General features: G+C 38.3%; 2 protein-coding genes across 2 annotated transcripts in view; one reads left to right on the forward strand and one right to left on the reverse strand.

The window, feature by feature from the left end:
- Positions 1–2,265: 2,265 nt before the first annotated feature.
- Positions 2,266–3,006, forward strand: LOC120416665 (40S ribosomal protein S14-like). Its single transcript, XM_039578477.2, has one exon. It carries the CDS (start codon positions 2,668–2,670, stop codon positions 2,980–2,982), a length of 315 nt encoding a protein of 104 aa, XP_039434411.1. The 5' UTR covers positions 2,266–2,667; the 3' UTR covers positions 2,983–3,006.
- Positions 3,007–8,251: 5,245 nt separating this feature from the next.
- LOC120416656 (somatomedin-B and thrombospondin type-1 domain-containing protein-like) overlaps positions 8,252–14,755 on the reverse strand; it is a 116,705-nt gene continuing 110,201 nt past the window's right edge. Inside the window, exon 5 of the mRNA XM_039578466.2 lies at positions 8,252–10,682. Within this exon, the coding sequence (XP_039434400.1) occupies positions 10,301–10,682 (382 nt within the window). The 3' untranslated portion in view covers positions 8,252–10,300. The remainder of the gene's footprint in view (positions 10,683–14,755) is intronic.

A 14,755-nucleotide genomic window follows, 5' to 3' on the forward strand; every position in this document is an offset into this window, starting at 1 on the left:
CGCAAGCTCGAGGGAGCTTGGCAGTATGGCAGCACAGTGGGGAAATATTGGTTCATGTACAGGTTGCAAAATGAAGAATTTTTCGGCGTAAATCGTACATTTGCCCAACGAGTGCTGAAAAAATCGATTTTTACTACGAGTTCTGAGGAGTTGTGTTCTCTGCAACTGATTCAACGGCAATGGCTGCAGATTTGGAACCACTCAAACAGATCCCGCTCCTGGTGATGCCAAAGCAGGAAAATCCACGTCCGTGAAAGTTGGTGGTGTTTGGCGATTTGGTTGGTGCCTCGTCGTCGCTTGCTGCCGAATTTTTACAAACACAGCTCGTTTTGGGCAGCTTCGATTCTTAGTAGAATGGTCGCCACCGCAATTGAAGCATTTGGCTTCGATGATCTCGTTGATTTTGTTGCAGGCTTGAGTTTTGTGCTCACCTCCGCAGGTTGCACAACGAATCTTGATGAAACAGTTCCTTCTACCATGTCCAAACTGCAAGCAGTTCGAATAGTTGATCACGATACTTGACGTCCTTGTTGTGTCTCGTCATCTTGAAGACTTCGGTCACGTTCAACTTAATGTTTTGAGCTCTTCTTTCAGCACACTCACATCCATATCCATGTACAGGCCTCGGAGGACTTGTTTCATGGGTCGTTTACCTGGATCGTCATGGCTGTAGTATTCAATGTTTGTGTTGGTCAAGAAATCCCGAATGTAGTTGTAATCCTTTCTGCTAGATAGCAGAATCAAAATTTTTATTTGTATGAAGCGTGGACAATCGCGATACCCCTCCCCCCTCCCCCCAAAAGTGTCCACATGGTTTATGGATGTGAATGTAGCGATCCATTTACGCAGTTGTTATAATTACACTCAACCCCCGGTGGTTGGTCACTTTTTCGTTTGACACTTTTTTAGTTTGTACCCCGTTGGTTGGTCAAAGTCAAACTAAAAAGTAACGAACTGTCACTTTTTACACGGCGCTCACGCACACTATCAAAACAAACGTTTGGTTCGAATAGTTGATCACGATACTTGACGTCCTTGTTGTGTCTCGTCATCTTGAAGACTTCGGTCACGTTCAACTTAATGTTTTGAGCTCTTCTTTCAGCACACTCACATCCATATCCATGTACAGGCCTCGGAGGACTTGTTTCATGGGTCGTTTACCTGGATCGTCATGGCTGTAGTATTCAATGTTTGTGTTGGTCAAGAAATCCCGAATGTAGTTGTAATCCTTTCTGCTAGATAGCAGAATCGAAAAAATTTTGGCCCGAAACCCGGAACTCAAAGCCTGATTTTTTAGTGCTCTTTTTCTGAAATACTTGTGCGATGTCTGTATCCGCTCTTAAAAAATTTTGTCTTTCATCTTTGGAAAACCGCTCGTTAAACCCACTATTTTTATATTTCAGATTTGTAGCCGTGGGGTCGAAGACGAACAGCCTGGCAGTTTTACAGATAACACTATCAAATTAAAAGAATTCAGTTTCAAACAAAAAGCCATTCGAAAACATGCGCCATAAACCGCTTGGGCCCAAAATTTGAAGCTTTTCCAAAATGTATTTCCAGAGATAAAGCCGTTTTAGTGTTTTACGTCTTATTTTTACCCTATTTTTTCTATTAAATTTTTGGTTTTATACAGAATCGTATACTGAACATCACATTCGAAGTCCCGGCTCATTCTCGCTCGAAAGATCGAAGCATAAACGCACACTTACGCTTGCGCGTTTTACGCTGCGCGTGAAAGTGTTCTTTCTGGCTTCTCATAATAGATCGACAATGTGCAATATCGATACATTTTTTTTTAGTTAATCATAGGCTAACAATAAAGACTGAGTACCCTTTATTTTTTAAAATATTGCCGAATCAATTTGTTTTTTTTTTTTAAATTTAAGCGAACTATCTTGCGACCCATAACCCAAGTAACATTTTTCCCAGGAGTTTTACAAGAGCTCTTCAAGATAGCTACAGCATAGCAGTTTGGACCGCGGTAGGATAAAATTCTCTTCAAGTACTCTTCCAAACTCCTGAAGAAGTTTTGAAGAGAATTTTATCCTACCGCGGTCCAAACTGCTATGCTGTAGCTATCTTGAAGAGCTCTTGTAGAACTCCTGGAAAAAAATGTTACTTGGGAATGTACCTCTGAAATTCAAAAAATGGCATTCGAGGTTTAGCCTTAAAAGATTCAAAATTCTCAAATTCTCACTGCCCAAGTAACCACAAGCACTAAATCAAAACTCTAAATTCACTCTAAGTAAACATTCCGGATGCTATGACACTTTAAATAGTCTTTCCAAATGTTTCGAAACATTTGTAGCTTGAAACATTATTACTTACCGTATAATGACATATAGAACAGCCAATTAAAGTTTCGAAGCATTTAGCACAACAATGTTTCGAAGCATTAGTGGTAAGCTTTATATATCACTGTAGAGTAAGCTTTTAATGTTATATCACATTTTGACATTTCTTAAAATGTTTCAAAACACTAACTTAACAAGTTTGGCAGTATTTCGTGGTATGTTTATGTTTGCTGCAGGTAAAATCGTTCGGCGCACGGTTCAGCGTCTATAAAAATGTGAGTCAATTATACTTAGTTTAACTGGGCTTAGTATTAAACTATTCTTTTTTCCAGAACAGCTCCTTATCGTCGCAAGATACAATTTTCTAGTTACGATGGCTTCCTGCAAAAACAAAACTAGAAAGGAGTTTTCGCTCTACGCCAGCTTCAACGACACTTACGTCCACGTCACGGATCTTTCGGGCAAAGAAACAACCTCGCGCGTCACCGGCAACATGAACGCCAAGGCCGATCGTGACGAGGCCTCGCCCTACGCCGCTTTGTTGGCTGCTCAGGACGTCGCCGATAAGTGCAAGTCGCTCGGAATCACGCTGCGTGCCACCGGCGGAAACCGCACCAAGACCCCGGGACCGGGTGCTCAGTCGACGCACCGTGCTCTGTCCTGTTCGTCAAAGAATTTTGTGATTTAGTGCTATTAGTATAAACATAAATAAATGCTCTGTTTTGATCTGGCAAGTGTTTCAGTTTTTCCTGAAGTTGTTCCTCTTAGTCGGCAAAAATCATCTGAATAAACATATTTCAGGACGGACGAGACGGTTGGCGCAGGGCATCTAGGTGAAACATCTCAGAGTACACGCAGTTTAGAATTTCGAAAGCAAAGCAACACAGCAAAAAAAACGTTACTTAATCCACCGGAAGGTGGTTGCTGCCTTCCTCCTAAAAGCCTTGCAACCACACACTACGAAAGCTTTGGCTAACGCTTACTTAGTAAAGACACTATACATCTGAGTGCTGCCATCTAGGTATGATAAATTTAATGAACCATTTGAAAGCACTGCAGTGTTTGTGTGCGTGCACTGAGCGTAAAGTTCCGACAGCTATCCGCCGGAGCTTTCAAATTATGTAAATAATGACCCTTTTTAGTATCAACCAAAACAGTTTTTCGAACATATCTTTTAAAGTACTGCACCAAGCCGGATGAAATTTAAAAAAGACTTAAAGTACCTGAAGGCAAATCCAAAAACATAGATCCGGACAAAATCGGTCGTGCCAGTTCCGAGAAAAGTGAGTGAGAAAAAAAATTCTACGTCCATCCACACGCACAGACATTTGCTCAGAATTTGATTCTGAGTCGATATGTATACGTAAAGGTATATCTGGGAGGCTTATTTAAAAAGTTCAATTTTTGAGTGATTTTATAGCCTTGCCTCAGTGAGGTGAGGAAGGCAAAAACAATAAACTTTCAAATTCGTCATCCCAGCGTAAAAGCACTCTCCCAAGAGAGAGAAAGAGCTGCGCAAAGCTTTTTGATTTTTCTATTTTTGTTCTGTCGGTAAAGTAGTATTTTGACGTTTTACCGCTGTATAACTTTATATCAACTCTAGACTTCGCCACTCAATTTTACCTCCATGCGTATAAAGTGAATATAAAGTTTCAAGACTCTATAGACAAACTTTATATGTTGATATAGAGGGGATTTAAAGTTACCTTATACAGTCCCGCGGTTACTTGGGTGGGTTTGTTTCTGAAAAAATAATTGCATCAATATATTTGTCGGAGTTTCATCATTTTGTAAGAAAGGCTCTAATTCACCTCTGGTGATATTAAATCGTGGTTTTTTTTTCATCCATGCTGAAAAAATATTTTCCCTGAGCCCTGAACTCTGGTCAATATCGTGAAATAAGAACAATCACACCGCCTTTGCAAACTGAATACCCATATAAAACTGGACCAACATCGAACGAAAAGCTTCAGCAGTAATCTGCATTTTAAAGCCAGAAGTCCCTGCATTTTTAAAGCCACTGGACACTATTTTTTTTTAAATGAAAAATTACGACTGTTTTTAAAAAAGTTACCTAAAAGTTGCTATTACTTGAAAACGGTGCACTTCATCAAAATTTCTCTAAAGTACGTTTGATTGTAAATTCGATTTTAGATCGCAAAATGAAGTTGAAATTTTTTTGCGACTAATATTTCGACTTTTTTTAACCAGTATTAATTCAAAAAATTATAACTCGGTCAAAGATATTTTGCCCGTTCTGGTATTTTAACCATTAGTGGACCCCCTAGTAGAGCCGACGCGCATTTTTCATAATTTTTCAATATTTTTAGCACATTTTCATAACCATGTACAAAGGGAACAATGAAATCTGAAGTCTTTTGAACAATTTTGACAATTTGTTTCATCAGAAATTTGTTTTTGAGCAGAAAAATAGCCATTTGGTAAAAAGTTTTTTTTTGTTTTTTCCTATAGTGGATCCGATTCCATAATTCGATTGTGGAGCCGGGTCCACTATAGGCAAACTATTATTTTTATACCAAATTTAACCGATATTTGGTGTTTTGATGCGTGTAGGAGGTCTTATGATAGATGTAATTAATAAAAGATGGATTTTCCATCATAAACAAATATGTTTTGTTAACAAATTTGGCTTAAAACATCAATTACCTAACAGACATTTAAACATATTTATTTACGAAAAAGATCACAGAAATATTTCAAAAATAATTGTAAACATTAAAATGATAAAAAAAGTAACGCTGATGCACAAAAAAATCAAATTATTCGCTCTACAGCATTGCCTTGGCGTTCTCGATTGCGAGATTCCTACTCGAAACTAGGTGTCCGAAGGCTTGATTGTTGAGGCAATTGCAAACCTCTTCTTACACCTAAGCTTCCATCCACCCCGGGATTCGAACTGACGACCTTTGGATTGTTAGTCCAACTGCCTACCAGCGACTCCACCGAGGCAGGACCCAGGGAGACGACTCCTACACCTGGACTGAGCTAACGACCTAACCTTTTTTTAAGTTAGTCCGGGGCCAACATTTACTTCCCTTCCGACGGAAGGCGTGATCAGACAAATCTCGTCTCGAAAAATGCCACCGGGACCGTCTGGGATCGAACCCAGGCCAACTGGGTAAGAGGCAATCACGCTTACCCCTACACCACGGTCCCGAACGTTGATGCACATTTTCCATATAAACTACATAAATAGGTCAACTATGAAACAAAACAAAAGCTTTGTTTACAGCTGCTGCTAAAACTAGGCATGTTTATTTTCAAAACATGTTTTGTTACTGATTTATTATCATAAAATATCATTTATTCTTTGATTATGATGATTCAGTTAAGTACAACTAGCTATAGTATTTTATTTATTATAAATTCTTACGGCTTCAGCATTTTTGATACTTTTAACATGAAAACAGCTATATTTATTAGGGTAGGTACGGATTTTGAAAAGTTCTCAGATCAAGTTCTGGTGTGGTGCCCCTTGTAGGGCATACCCATAGAGACTCTCACGCCAAATTTCAGCTCATTTGGTTGAAAACTGGCTTGTCTCAAGGGGGTTCAAGTTTACATGGAAATGACTATGGGAAATTTTGAATTTTCGTTCATTCGCTCCTACAGGCTCGGGGAAAACATGTAGAAACTTCTAGGATGGCCAAAAATGAGCGGAATCGTCTGGAGAACAACTTTTCCTAAGAGACCAGGTCGATTCGTCCAACCCCCATCGAGCTCAACGGCAATACATCCGGGGTTTTCGGAACCAACGGTTTTCCCCAGAAAAGCATCAAATTTTCCTTAGCATGCTATGAATGCTTGATGAACACCGCGACGCCACATGTCAAACAGCTACCACGTGGACTAGCATCGCCTATAAAAAATTACTTTTTATTACTTTTTGAACCATAGAATTATCATTTATAATTGAACAAACATGCAATTAGGTTGATTACAACAAGCATTTATTGTTTGTTTAAGAGAAACTTTTGCTTAATTACACAGTTTTCTTAATTTTTGAAGGTTAAAGTAACAGGGGTCCACTTTTGGAAAAGTTAGGATTTTCGTTGTCCTATATTGGACCCCCCTAATTTTTGCTTGAAAATGAGCTGTTCTTCGCTTTGTTTTGGTACAGTTCCTTAAACTTACATCATTTCGACTTACTGAAGTTAAACAACCAATCGAAAAATGATTTGATAGTTAATTCAATCATAAAATAGAAATGCTGTTTTGTTGTGAAAATGCTAGTAGCCATGGCTGATTTCAGAACTCAAAACACTTATTTTGGCAAATCGTGTTGAGCCTCCGACTGATTCATCGACTGCCTTACTGGCAGCCCTGGTTTGATCGACATCAACGCAGTTGTGCCAATACACGTAGCAAATAAATCATTCTTCCCTCTTGTATCACACGAGCAAGTTGTGTTTCCCTTTTTACTCTGAGACGTTCTAATTCCACCGTGTAAGATCCTGCAACAAAAAGGACAATTCAATGTCAGTCAACATTGTCTTAAATGATGCTGAACATGCTAAATAAAAGATTTGCAGACAAAAACACGCTAGGAATTGTGTTTTGATTGATTTTTTCATCAAAAACCCTTCAGAGGTTTCACTATTGGAAAGGGATCCACTAATGGATAACGTACCCTATATTCCTTTTTCTTAGAAATTCAACTTTTCACATCGTCGTCTAGTAAAAAAAACAATTGTGAATATCAATTTCAAAGCACATTATTTTGTCCATTCATTCCTACGAAACCTTCTCACTGTGAACTGAAATGGATCGCTGGTGACAGTGGAAAATTGCGCGTTTATACATTCAAATGGCTCCATTTTGGCCATTGTGGGCACTCTCTCAAGCAGATGGTATTGAAATGGAAAGCAATTATTTTGAGCACGTTGCCGCGGCAGAGGAAAAACATTACAACTTTGGTGGTGGGTTTTCCCGGAGAAGAAAACACAACAATTCGATGACATTTTCGCCACCACGACGACGACGACGAGAGCAACGACATTCCCGTTTTGCAATTAGAGCGGCGCGCATTCTGCTGCATGGGAAGCCGCGAGCGCACCAATTATTCGCGCGCCATGATTGAATTTGTCACCGCACTCACACGTGCGACTGGATTGGGTTGGTTGACGCCACTCCACGTGGTTTCGACAAGCGGCGATGAAAGCGCAATCGAACAGTGTAAACAGCGCGAGAAAAACCGCATTAAATTGGAGGTGGGAAAGAGTGGGGTGAAAATGCAATTATTGTTATTTATGCAAATAAAATCAGCAACGTGCAATGCAATTTCGAATTTTTGCGGGTGCGTTTTTTTCTTCGTTTTGCTGGGCACGTGCGATGACGTGGTGGCAAATTGATTATGGTTGTTATTAATTCGGTGGAAAGTTGATTAAAAATAACGCCTGACGATTAAAGGTGTGGGAAAATGGTAGCATTAATTTGAGTTCAATTAAGCATCGAAAACAGTGATTCCAGAAATTATTTTGGATATTATAACTTTGACGCGCAATCTACCGAAAATGAATATGAAATTAGCGAGGTTGCAAAAAAAGTTACTCAATCCACCAGAAGGTAGCTGGTGCCTTCCTCACATTCATTTAATAAATACATTCAGTCAAAATGCCAATTGAAAGAGCGCATCAAAACCTTCAAATTAGTAATAGGATTTTTTCTGGGACGACTCCCCGCCGTGCACGAATTTTTAAGATTTCTGAGAAAAGTGTTTTTCCAAAGGCAAACCCCAAACCTTTCTTTTGTAAGAAAGGCAAAAAGACCTAATTCGTAGAGAATTGCTCATGTGTTTAAACTACATTTCGAGCTCTTTTCTTTGTTTATTCAATGTCAAACATAAAATAGCGTAAAAAAGCGACAAACCATCAGCAAATTCAATTGTTTACGTAGTAAACGGGATGTCATTAGCATATTAAAATAAACATTGAAAATTACTTTTACGATTTATATTTAACATTATTGTACATATTTAACCGAGACTGAACATAATCCTAATGATACGTACTGATTCTTCTAAATTAATCATATTTAAGTGTATTTATAAACCTTTTCTGCTTCTTTTTAATTTCATTGTGATGAGTCCATAATCTGTTCTAGCTATTTGCTTTATATTTTGGATTCGACTCACCAATTTACTGACTCTGAATGTGTAAGTAACTGCTGCTCGAAATGTGCCCGATTTTGCTTCCAGTGATATGGCACTTTCCTAAACTGATTTGCTCTTTGTATCTTAATTTTTATTATAAAACGCACTGCTTTAAATTCTTACAATTGTGGTGTCTCGAACTGTTTACGGGGCAGTTTTGGAAATCATCGTGGTAAAATATACTGTAAGGTGTGGCTTTCTAAACGCGAAAACGGAACTCACTATTCAAACCTAACCTTTTTGCGCCTTTACGGGGTTACATCGAGTGCTGTGACGAGTGACGAATAAATATATATAGTGTGAACTGTGATTGATAATCTCCGCCAAGCCGAGCCGAGCTCCCAAATCGATTTCTGATGCTTTCATGTTTCGTCTCTTCCACTCTGGGCTGGGTAGTTTTCCACTACTTATCTCCTACAATCTTAGAAAACAAAAAAAAATCTCTCTCTCTTCCCACCGATCGGTTCGATTTTCAATTTTCACTGCTTCGGCAACAAAGGATAAAAAGGTTTAAAAACTTGTGACAGTAAATGTCACTGTCACCTGTCCTAAAGCTAACAAGTTTTCTCGACTTTCGTTCCATGCTTGTGTTTGAGTGTTGGATTTTTTTGTTCTGTGTGTAACTTGTTTTCACATTGAGTTTTCTTTTTTTTTCGTTTTCAATCTGCCTGTTTGGTACACTCAGTTGCATAAAAAATTTAATATATTACTTCGGCCTTTTAGTGATTAGTATTAAAATCTTGTATAAGTTATAATTTTTGAATGAAAAAAAAACAGTTTTGCAACTCCCTCGCGGAAATACTTACATTTCTTATCGTTTTATTGCAAAAATGTCTACTTATCATCAGAAAAAAGTAATACTTATCGCCACTGTTTTGATTGTTGATTTGACCAACAAAAATGGACTCCAGATTAAATCAAAAAACAAGCGTTTCACTGAAAAATTTAATTATTTTTTTTGAAATTGTAAAAAAAATATATGCAATTCCTTGCAAAATTCGATTTTTAAACACTCTTCGTATACATTCAAACCCCGATGGTTTGACACCAACCGTTGTTAAACGAACGGGGTCACTTTTTAGTTTGACAACCCTTTTACACGGAGTTCACACACATTACCAAACGTTTGTTTTGATAGTTTGCGTGAGCGCCGTGTAAAAAGTGACAGTTCGTCACGTTTTAGTTTGACTTTGACCAACCAACGGGGTACAAACTAAAAAAGTGTCAAACGAAAAAGTGACCAACCAGCGGGGGTTGAGTAAACATCCAGCGCTACTGAACCAGGTTGTATGAATAAACTATTCGTTCTGATAAAAATGCATATACTTATATTTTGGATTTTACATAAGACAATTAGGATTTTCGATAAGAAAATGTCTAACATATTTAAAATGTGTTTTTTGAGGGTATTTTGAGACAAAAAATTGTCTGTGCTTCTGCCATTTAGAATTTGTAAAATATGAAAAAAATATCACAATTTTTATTATTATTTTTATTTTATCTTGAATTTGATAATGTTTTTCTTCATCGTTTTTATGCAACTGAGCGCAATTGTATGTGTGTTTTAGTTTCTATATTTGTTCATTCATCCCGATCCAACCCTCACTGAAAAGCTGCTTCCCCATTATGGCGTGTGACTTTATATTGGTTCGTTCTTCGCTCTTTTTCTCCGGTTCCGAAAAGCTTAATATTGTCAATGATACACATTTCCAGTGTCACTTTCACGTGACACCACAACCCTCCTCCTCCTCCTCCTCCTTGCTCGAAAGGACTTTGCACTTTTCATCCGATGATCCTCTCTTACCTCCTTCTCCCCTCCCACCACACCTCCACCCTAAACGAAAATGAACTGCTCCTCGGCGGACGAGCACTTCTTCAGCTGTTTGGCCGTCACGCGCATCCACTTGCCACGGCAGGACGGCAGCGCCAGACTGGTGAACCGGGTGCTCCGACCGGTCAGACCCTCCCCGCGGCACCGGAATTTGGGCTTTCGCTCGTGCTTGTGGTGCGGTTCCCCCTCGGCGTTGCCGTCGTCGTCCTGGATGGAGTTGTTGGAGATTTCGGTGGCCGTCGTCGCTCCGGTGGCCGACGTGTCCTCGTGCAGGGCCTCCAGGTCACACCGCACCACGACACGGTCTCCCTCGGCCAGCGCGCTGTACGTTTTGTCCCGGTGGCAAGCCTTGGTGGCCTTAATTACTTCATACTCTATGCAGTACCTGGGATGGGAGGAAGAAGAAAAATAAATTTAAAAAAAAATGTTAGTCGGTGGAAAATAGTTTCGTAAACGCGCGCGCGCACACACACACAACTAGGATGAGAGCTCGGAGTAGAGTAGGGTAAGTTAATTAAAACGACCGACCGACTAGTCAGTCGACAGTGTATAAAAACAGTCGTGAGGCTTTTGTGGATTCCCAGCCGCTTGGATCCTGCCTCTGGAATACCTGGAAAGTGCAGGACGTTGCAGAAGGGCATGGTGTCTACTTGATGCGGTTTTGAAAATAATGTGCATTATTGATACTATTGAGTTAAGAACGCCATTTTGTACAGCACATATCCCCAAAATTCGATTTAAATCCTGAGATATTCAATAAAAAACCGAAAAAAAAACTCCGTGCATTTTTGTCACTTTTCATATGAAAGAAGTTTCTTTCTTGTCGTGCTACATTGACATACCCTGAAAATTTGCTGTACGTGCGACAACTGGACAAAGGGTCCGGTCAGATCCGAACGCGTATGACACACGTACATGCCCGCCTGCTGTAATCATTTCTAATTATAACTCACCTCACCTCCTAATATTTTCATTTTTTTGTGAAAGTCCAATGTACAGCACAGCAAAAAGTTTTTTTTCGGCGAAAAAAAAATCTCTACAATACTTGCATATTTTGAACCCTAATGATTGAAAAACAACTGGGCAGGAGTAAAATGCATTTTAACATACTGAGTTGGCTTTTGTACAGTTTTTTTATTTACTAAGAGTAATTACAGAGGATCTTCAGATATAATTTTTGTACGGGTGACAAAAATGATAAATTGGGAAAATCTAAGGTAAATTCGGCAAGGCCGAAACCAAATTAAAAATACAAAAAAATAAAAATGCACAAAATCGACCGATGTCACTCGGTTCGAAAAAACGATGTTCATGGACACAGCTTGAGAGACATCACTCCAAATATAAGCCAATTTGATATACTTAAGGTTACCAACTCTTGCTGAGCGAAAATCCGTACACTTTGCTGATATGATATATGTTTAAAAAACAGTCATGGAATTATTTATATTAATTAAGAGAAAACATATAAAGATAAAAAAAAATATAAAAAAAACTAAAATTCTAGATTAAATTTTCAAAAGGATCTATCTGCATAGGAAACCCATGAGGGATAGATAAAAAACTCTGTCATTTTTGCAGCTAACTAATTTCACTATGCTATTAGACTTGAACATTTAAAAATATTCCAAAAATAAACCGTGATTTGCTGAATCAAATCATGTTCTTCCATTTTTTTGTTAAACGTGCAAACTTGACATTTCGTAAAATTTTAAACGTAAACATGTGAAACATAGCTTATAGGACCTTTTAAAAAAATACTCTAGATTTGTTAATTCAAATTATCATAGGTTTTTAATAGCTTTAGAAAGCCTTTGGATCTTTTGTTAGATAAATATGTTTTGTAAGGAATTTGAAAAAAATAAAACAATAATTGATAATCAACTTTGAACTGAAGAAAACCCGGGAAACTTAGAGACCCTAAATAGGGAGACTTTGCTGAATCGATCTGGCAACGTATGTTTTGTGCTTGCCAACACTGCCAAGTTTTGCTGGGCGTAAAGTCAAAGCTTTAGCCGAATCTTAAAAATCAATTCAATTCGCTTCGCTTCGCTAGGAGACGGTGATTTTAGCGGATTACAGACTGGATTTTCGCCATGTGATGTGATGATTGTCTAAGCCCAAGTTGCTTAGGAATCGATAATTGGGAATAGAACCAATTCCAACCTCACCACCATGGCAGCCGTCCATTGCCGGCCGCTCCCATCTCCACCGCGCACCAAGGACAAGCAAAGGGATTTGGAAGACGGGAAGTGTTGATGCTCCACTTGTTTAAGGGGTCAAGGGCAAGTCACCACGGTGTCCCCAAGTAAGTTTCACTTGGAGTTGGACGGTTTTTGGGAAGGTGAATGGTCTGAGGATCCACCCTAGGCGAGTGGTAACGACCGTTGGCATTGTTGTTCGGATTCTTCGTGTGTTCTCATTTTTAATGGGAAAGCTTTCAATTCTTTTCATCTCTTATCATTCCAACGCCCAAGGCTCCAAAAAAGTTGGAACGGTAACTTCAACTCAATGGTTCTCGGGCATAACTCAACCAATCAAGATGATTCTTCTTTCCAGTGATTTGTTAGGATGTCTAGATGATTCTAGACCTTTGCAGAACTTAATTTGATCAAATCTGTAAATTTTGCGATCAAAAACATCGTTCCAACTTTTTTTTTCGCGTGTAAAAAAAAATCGCTGAAAATTCCGTGGAGGCAGTCGTTTAAAAAAAGTTGGAACGATGTTTTCGGTCGCAGAAATTACAGATTTGTTCAAATCAAGTTCTGCAAAATTTTAGGATCATCTAGACATTATTACAAATCTCTGGGAACAAGAATCGTCCCGATTGGTTGAGTTATGCCCGAGAACAGGCGTGTTACCGTTCCAACTTTTTTGGGAGGCTTGGGCGTCCGTGTAAGTTGGACATACGTTGGGCGTTCCAGTGTTATTGGATGAATTCTATAAGTCTATTTATAGCTAGGTAATGTAGGTTCATTTCAAATGCGCCTGCATGCATGCAATGCAATGCATTCTTGTATGTTCTGATATTAAACTTGCATTCAACTTTATTCTCGTCCGTTTCTTGGATTCAACTATATCAGTCTAAGTCCTACTCAAGCTACCAATGCTTCACGGTAAAGTGGAAAGCATTTTGCTTGCCAATCCTATGGACAGGGGATCGAACCCCGCCGTGAGCTTCATGTTGAAATTAATGAAATCCAAATTCAATGAGTCCAGAACTTTCTCGTTGGGAGCAGATGGGTAGGACCTAGAGCGTCCAATTTCCTGGGGTTACAAATTTCCCGGGAAACGGGAAATTTTCAGCCAATTTCCCGGGAAATCCCGGGAATTCCCGGGAAATTTTAAATTTATTGAAAATTGATATGATCTTGGTTTTAACATGTAATTGTTATGATCTTGGTTTGAACATGCAACAAAATTGAATAGGGCATCAACATTAATGGTTTAAATAAGTGTGAAAATCAATTAACAGCTTGACTTCATGTGAAAAATCATTCAACTACGAGAATATGTATTTTGGTATTTTTTGATGAGAAATTTTAAACTTGCCTCTGTGACCAGTTTATTGAAATGAGAAAAAAAAAACATGTAGAAATAATGTTTATCATGACAAATACTGGTTTCAGCCTTTGAACAAATGGTAAAGCTTTTTATTGTTGGTTTTACTCCAAACAACCCAATGTTTTCAAATACCTATTTGAAGCAAGCTTTGAATATATTTTTGTATTTTTTGAGATCAAAAAATAGAAAGTAATTTTTCAATGATTTTTTTTTTGTATTTTTATGCAACATGATTGAAATTATACAATAAATTAACATCATTCCACAAAAAGTCTTCTATTTTTAACATTTAACCCTCTAACACCTCGTCAGCTGTGTGCTATCTTGTAACAACGACCATTTAGTACTTTTCAAGAAAATCGATTTTTAAAGTTTGATGATAAATATTTTCAAAACTATGAATGGTAGAGCCAAACTTTTTGAAGCAATCGGTTCGCATACTATCGCTTAACAAACGCTCCAAGTTTCAACTAACTTGGTTACACCAGTTTCGAAAGTAAAATTGTACTACGTGTCACAAGTGTGCACAGAATTTCCATACAAACTAAAATAGACTTAAATCAATAGTTTAACCGACTTAATCAGTATATTTTCAAAAACAAAAGATTGCATTGCCTTCAGAAAATGTGTATCAACATAAATTTGTGAAAAACAAGAAAAATTTTCCACATTTTCCAACAACATGTATGACGTGTCACAAGTGTGCACGATCATTTTGATGATAAATGGTCTATGTCACAAGTGTGTATTGCGATATCCGGGAAACGGAAGCGAGTTTCCAAAATCGGTTGAAAGCATCTTGTAGTGTTTGTTAAGTATAGTAAAACGTCATCATTAACTCATTTTCAACCAAAATGGTCTTTGTCACAAGATAGCACACAGCTGACGACAATT

The sequence above is a fragment of the Culex pipiens genome, chromosome 2, assembly GCF_016801865.2.
Source record: "Culex pipiens pallens isolate TS chromosome 2, TS_CPP_V2, whole genome shotgun sequence".
In the NCBI taxonomy this organism is placed as follows: Eukaryota; Metazoa; Arthropoda; class Insecta; order Diptera; family Culicidae; genus Culex; species Culex pipiens.